We start from the raw sequence: 7,389 nt of genomic DNA, 5'->3' as shown, positions 1-7,389 counted from the left end.
ATCCATGCATATATAAATAGAAACATAACGAAGTCAAAATGACAAGGAGATGAAAGAGTACCTTCCCGTAAATTTTAAAAGTAGCAGTACCTGAATCAGATATATAAATCAGAAAAGAGTTAATGACTCGACAAATATCGCACACCATAAACAACTACATTAGTCAACATGATAATGGGTGCATTTGGGATTGAAGTGCTGTAGCTTTTAAGCTATAGCTGCTGTGGAAAAAAAGCTGTAAGTATTAAATAAAAGTTAGTAATATATAGTAAATATAAATTTTAAATAATAATTTTGATGAAATTATTAAAGATATAATAGATTTTTCATTATACAAGTAAAAAATTATATCAACATAGCTTAAAAGCTACAGTAGTTAGTGTTTACCAAACACTTTAGTGCTGTAACTTTTAAGCTACAGCTGCCCAACCTCAATCCCGAACGCACCCATTATGTGCAGCATCCACATACCGTCAACATCAACAGTGATATTGTCTATAACACCTTTAGTTCCAGCAGGTTTAAAAGGGGCTCCTGAAAGAAAACCAGCAAATGATGAATTAAGAAGGAATTCTATGACATGAAAAAGGGTTTTTATTCCCAGGTTTGACGCAAGTTATTAGGCATACATAATAGAAATACTTCACAGTTAAAGGGCCATGTATACCAGTTGTTATCCAAACATTATTTACGTTTCCGTAAGTGTGAATAACCAGTGCATGATCACCAGGAGTGACACCAGAGATGTTTCCTTCCACGGTTGTTGTACCTAGAAGAAGAACAAAATTTAGCCAAAAAAAAAAAAAATTAGTTTAGACATGATTTAATTAAGAACAATAATTTCCAGAACCAACTAATTAATCAGTGATTCAATTACCATTTCCTTCCTGGGTAAAGGAAATAGTTCCAACACGACCCACAACTCCAGTAAGAACTACAGTTGCATTCACCATTGTGCTACGTGATCTGAGCAATATAAAATATTACATTTAAGTGAATGGTCAAGAGTATAAAAATCGTAAACTCCCAAAAAACATAGAAACAACACCATCAGAAGGAATATATATATATATATATTCAAAGTTTCAAAGGATAAAATAGTCTTTTAATGCATTAAAGGGTTAAATAGTCTTTTTTACTTAGATTCTCTTACAAATTATAATAGTGTTAGTGGTAAATTAGTTGTCTAATGACTAATATAATGTTTGTAGAAAATATATCAAAATTTTTTTATGATTAAATGTACATATGATAAAATTAGGATGGTGCAGACATAATTTTTAAAATAAAAAAGAAAAAATTTTACAATCACCATCAATAGTTAACTCTTCATCTTGAGCTAAAACCGATGAGAAGTGTTAAAAAAGAGGAAAACCTAGAAGCATAAACCACGAGACAACCAAATCTAACAGTCAAGTTCGGATCTCTAAGCAAAAACATAAAAATAAAATAAAATACAATAAATGATCAACATAAAGTCAACACAAATAAATACATCATCAGAAACCATATTGATTAGATCAAAAGTGATAAAAGAGAAGTGAAATGAATAGTACCTCGAAAAACCCTTAGAGAAGGAAAATGAAGAGGGCTTTTATAGAGAGAGAGAGAGAGAGAGAGTATACAAAGATTGGTTTGTGGGAGCTGACAAATTTATAAGAGTGTGAACAGTAGTGATTGAAGAATATTGTGAACAGTAGTGATTGAAGAATTTTACAAACTTTGTTGTAAGGCCCGTCTATTTGAGGTATAATGTCACAATTTTTGTCCTTATCCCAACTAACTATTGGTTTAAAAGTCAAATAATCCAACGTGGTTTAGATTGCCACGCATATCTTTAAGTACAGTGGTGAAGTCAGTTCTTAAAGGTAAATTTGGGTGCAACAAAATTGAGGTTGTAGGTAACAACACTCTGGTGTCAATAACTGATAGGTGAACAATGATTTTTGCACTAGTAGAATTTCGATTGTATTATCACATAATGTTGTTGTAATCTTTAGATGGATTAATTGACAAGGCGTGTCAAAAACCAACAATTTTAATAAAGCCATAAATATGAGTAAATTTAAAAAGGTTTAAAGAAAAAAAATGGGGTAAAATCTCATTTAGTTTCTGTATTTTAAGATTAGTGTCCATTTATTCCCTGTATTTTTAAAAATGCCTCGAAACATCTCTGCCGTTAAAGTATTGATGCCCCTACCGTTACTTTTTATTTCTTTTGGCTTACTTTTACAATATTACCCTTTTATAATAATTTTTTTATTTGGACATTAATAAAAAGAAAATAATTAAATTACCAATTTAACCCTAAAAAATAAAAAATATATATATTAATTTTTTTGCAAGCACCATTTGCACACTTGGTAGTTTGCATACAATTTTTGACAATTACAAATTAATATAATTTTTTTAGGGTTAAATTGGTAATTTAATTATTTTCTTTTTATTAATGTCCAAACAAAAAAATTATTATATAAGGGTAATATTGTAAAAGTAAGCCAAAAGAAATAAAAAGTAACGGTAGGGGTATTAATACTTTAACGGCAGGGATGTTTCGAGACATTTTAAAAAATATAGGGACTAAATGAATACTAATCTTAAAATACATGGACTAAATGGGCTTTTACCCAACAAAATGATGTTCAAATTGTGTTCTTCATAAATAATATTAGTGAACGATTAAAGTAGTATTGATTAGTATTAATCAGCCCATTGATTTTGCAGAGGCCATTTTCGTGTATTAATAATCAAAAATTTCGAATACACAACAATCATAATAAACCAATGAATTGAAGAAAATTTGAAATTTTTTGAAAAAAATAATGATGTGCAAAATGATGATCTTCATAAGCGATATAAATTAGTAATTAAAACTGTATTCATTAGTATCAACCAGGCACTTGCTGTCAGAGAGGCCATTTTCATGTATTAATGATAACAAATTTTTGAATCCCGATATTGTTTAGAATTTTTTGAAACTTCTGTTTCAGTATGATTTCGATTCGGTACTCGATTGAGTTTTTACTAGGATCCACTTATACATTTTATCTTCTACAATCAACGATCAGGATTAACTTTTTTTTTTTTTTTTTAGCTTTCTCAATTTCTCTTGCCGAATAAAACATACTTTTCATTAAAAGGTCTTGCTACCGTTTTTTTTATTATTTGGTAATTATTGTGTGCGGCAGTATCATTTCTTATGGTCTAATACCACTTGTGCACAAGTACGTAATTAATACGCATCTAATATTCACAAAGAAATAAAAAGACAAAAGAATTTAACGTGGTTCGACAATAAAACCTACGTCCATAGAGATAAGAGAGAATAGTATAAATTTGGATAATGAAACTTCACTTCCCAAATACTCAAATACACTTAATACTGTCACATATTATAGAAAGAAATATTTTCCCAATACACATTCTCTCACATCTCTAAATAGTACAAAACTCAATTGAGCATTTAAGGAAACACTTAAACTTTTTAAGAGCTCACTTGCATATACTTCCTTTCTTTGTAAGGCGAGATAAAACATCTAAGCAATCTCACATTTTGGGATAATTCAAAAATGAGAATTGGTTCTCTAATTCTCGCCGCAAAAGTCTAATTTCTTTTCTTTGTTCATTTTGCTTTTCATCAACTACTTCCACATCCTCTGTACATCATCTTTCTTCTTTTTACTGGAATAATTGGTTGTTGATGGTATTGCCCCAGACTTCATCTTTACATATCCAAGTTCCTTATCTTTTTCTGACTAATTTTTCAATGCAATGATCTATTTTGCGTGGATTTCATGATTAATTTTTGTGTGTTAACTTTCATTTGTGCTGAAAAGAACTTAAATGTATTTCATGCCTGCCACCTATTTAATACCAGAATTATATCTCTCTTGTTGAATTCTCTTTAGCAAGAATAGCATCTAAAATTGTCTTCTTCTTTTTTCCTTTTGATTTTAGCTTTTTCTTCCGTGAGGAATTATCTTTCTTATTGAACTCTCTTTAGCAAGAATAACATCTGAAACTACCTTTTTTTTTTTCTTTTTGTTTGGTTTTAGCTTTTTCCATTTGTGCTAAAAAGGATTTAGATGAATTTGATGCCTACCACCTGTCTAATAGAATAATTATATATCTGTTGTTGAAATCTCTTTAGCAAGAATAGCATCTGAAACTGTCTTTTTTTTAGGGGGGGGGGGGGGGGGGGGAGACTTTAGTTTTAACTTTTTCTTCTATGAGGAATTATATATCTCTTGTTAAACTTTCTTTAACAAGAATAACATCTTAAACTACCTTTTTTTTTTTTTTTTTTTTCCTTTTTCTTTGATTTTAGTTTTTTATTCCGTGAGGAATTTAGTCATAGGTGGTAGGCATCAAATATATCTAAGTCCTTTTCAACACATATGGAAGTTAACACATAAAAATTAATCATGAAATCCATGCAAAATGGATCGATGTGTTGAAAATTTTGTTAGAGAAAAATAAAGAACTTGAAATATGGAAAGATGAAGTTTGGGACTAGGGGTGGGCGCGGTTCGGTTCGGTTCGGTTTGGTTTTTTACTAAATTTTTCATAATTGTTCGATTACGATTATTTTAAAATCATAATCGCGATTAATCAAATTACCGAAATAATCAAATACTCGATTAATCAAAATAATTCGATTCAATTCGGTTCGATTATTTTGATTATGGGCCTATTGAACCTATTTTGGACTTTTTAAATTTAAAACCTTAAATTAATAAATCTACCACAAACATAAAAAGTTAACAAACAAAAAATCAAAATATGTCTCAAAGTATGTTCAAGAACACATAACATGTTCAAATAACAAGTTCAAATCAAAATAAATAAACAAAAAGTCTTTTAAACTTTAACAAAACTACAAAAACCATAAACATCAATCAACTCCCAAATTTCAATTGCTCCTCAGCTGCTTGTTCTTGTTGAGCTACTACTGGCCTACCAAATTCTACATTAACAAATTAAACAAAAATATTAGAATGATTAGTTAAGAGTGAAATAACCAAAACAACATATCAAAATATAGTAGTAACGTATTACCTGCTTCAATAACTTCATAGAATTCAGTTTCCTCATGTGTGGGTTGTATTATCCGTTCTCCTAATAGAGTTGAGTGAAGCCAATTTTGAGTGCAAATCAATGACTCAACAGTTTTATAAGTTAAATAACTTCTAAAAGGATCAAGAACACGCAATGCCGATTTCGAAGCTACAGTAGACACTGAAATTGCCAAAACATCCTTGTCAATCTGAGACAAAATCGAATACCTATGCCCATTCAACTTCCACCAAGTCAAAATATCAAAATGGGCCTTAGCAGATGAAACTGTATACAGACAACTAGAATGCTCATTTATGAGATTCTGCAACTCTCCCAGCATATGCCTCTGGTTTTCCTCAAGCTCCTGAATGAGAGCTTCATAATAGTACTCCATCTAGTCCATTTTCTTTGCTAGGCTTTCTCTTTCAGCCTTTGACTCATCCAACTCTCTCAGAAGTTCAAAGATTTTTCCTCCCACTGAATCAGTGGGATTTACAGAACTATGTTCGTGAGATGCCAGAGCAGGTATGCCAACACAATGAAGCATATCTAAATCTGGTTGATACAATTCTATTTCAAGCCCAGTCCCCGATAAATATTGCTCATATTTATTTGAACTTATTTCTCCAATTTCATTCACCTTTGATCGGTCACATGTGACCAAGTTGGGAGTAGACATGGTTATTTCAGTTCCTTGTTTAACAGCTTCCCAACTGGTAAATGGATGGCATGATCTCAATTTTATTAGCCTTTCCAGATCGCTTTGTAAATGCAAACACTCTGATTTCAGTGCAAAACCCTCTTCTACTAGCTATTCTCCGGATGCAATCTCAGCAGCAAGTTTCTGGGCAAAATTTTGAGCTTCCATATCTATTTCATCGGTTTATTTGAGATTTTAGCTTTAGGGTTTTTTTACAATCGGTTTATTTGAGATTCCGGTTCGGTTTTTCATTTTTTTTTTTAAAACCGAAAATCGAACCGATTGATTTTACTACTTTTATTACATTACTATTTCGATTTTTTGGAGGTAAAAAAACCGCACAAAAACCGAATCGAACGGTTTGGTTCGATTTTTGATTAATCAGCTTTTTTTGCCCATTCTTATTTGGGACCACACTATCAACAACCAAATGATTCCAGCTAAAAGAAAAAAGATGATGTATAGAAGAAAAAACTAAAACCAAAGGAAAAAAAAAAAAGAGCAGTTTCAGTTTCAGACGCTATTCTTGATCAAGAGAGTTAATTTTGGTATTAAACATGAAAAAAAAAGGCAATAAACATAAAATTAATTAATGACAAAATCTGTAAAAGAAAAAAAAAACAATTGAATTTTGCTATGGTTGATTGATATGATGACATGTAAGTACCATTGATTGTTGATTGATGATGATGATGATGGAAGTCAAGCGTGTTATATAAGACACGGAGAAGAAATCAATAATTAATTTCAGTAGTCAACTTACCATACAGCTGTATTTCATACAGGGCATGCATGCAACCGGTACAAACAATTTTTAACCAGTTAATATGATAAAAATTACATTTTTCATCAATAATTAATTTCAGTAGTCAACCTACCATGCAGATGTATTTCATACAGGGCATGCATGCAACCGGTACAAACAATTTTTAACCAGTTAATATGATAAAAATTACATTTTTCATTTATTTTTAATGTGAAAAAATTATGAAAAAATAGAAAAAAAGATAAAATCATATTTAATGAGGAAAATTATTGTAATAATTTTAAATTTATAAATTGTACAAGAAACTATAAAGATATTATAAATATGTCACACAATAGTTTTGTTCCTACTTAGTTTGTTACATTCTAATATTTTTAGTGCATGTTTCTAGTTTACTTTTCAATTTCTATTTTTCGTAACGATTTATCTAAATTTTGGTAAGCTGCTCGAACTCATTTTTTCACCAATTTTTGGTTTTTTATTTTCATTTTTTTCATTAAATTCCATCTTTTTAGATGAATATTTTAAGTTTATTTTTTATATCTCTATATTTTGTTACACTTTATCTAGTTTTGATAAGTTATTCTAACTTATTTTTTCACTACTTTTTGGTTCTATATTCCTCTTCTTTTTATTGAATTCCAATATTTTAAGTAAATACATCAAGTATAGATCCTTACTTCCCGTTTAAATTTCTCAAATTCTTGGTGGCTTATTTCAACTTGGGTTAACTTTTTCAACTCTTTCTCCCACCACTTTTGGGTTCTATATTCTTATTTTTTTCATTGAATTTTTTGCTTGGATATTTCAAGTTCATTTTTTAGATCACTACTTGGTGTTGAACTTTATCAGATTCTTGGTAAGT

At 30.0% G+C, this 7,389-nt stretch overlaps 1 protein-coding gene across 1 annotated transcript in view; it reads right to left on the bottom strand.

Annotated features, from left to right (window-relative positions):
- LOC112098149 (superoxide dismutase [Cu-Zn] 1-like) overlaps positions 1-1,581 on the bottom strand; it is a 3,717-nt gene extending 2,136 nt beyond the window's left edge. Inside the window, exons 1-5 of the mRNA XM_024183779.1 lie at positions 1,557-1,581; positions 878-966; positions 668-769; positions 472-534; positions 62-90 (exon numbers count right to left, since the gene is read on the bottom strand). Coding sequence (XP_024039547.1) covers positions 62-90; positions 472-534; positions 668-769; positions 878-953 — 270 coding nt within the window. The 5' untranslated portion in view covers positions 954-966; positions 1,557-1,581. The remainder of the gene's footprint in view (positions 1-61; positions 91-471; positions 535-667; positions 770-877; positions 967-1,556) is intronic.
- Positions 1,582-7,389: the final 5,808 nt, after the last annotated feature.

This window comes from Citrus clementina, unplaced genomic scaffold (assembly GCF_000493195.1).
Source record: "Citrus clementina cultivar Clemenules unplaced genomic scaffold, Citrus_clementina_v1.0 scaffold_5, whole genome shotgun sequence".
In the NCBI taxonomy this organism is placed as follows: Eukaryota; Viridiplantae; Streptophyta; class Magnoliopsida; order Sapindales; family Rutaceae; genus Citrus; species Citrus x clementina.
This window is presented reverse-complemented; position numbering and strand designations above follow the sequence as displayed.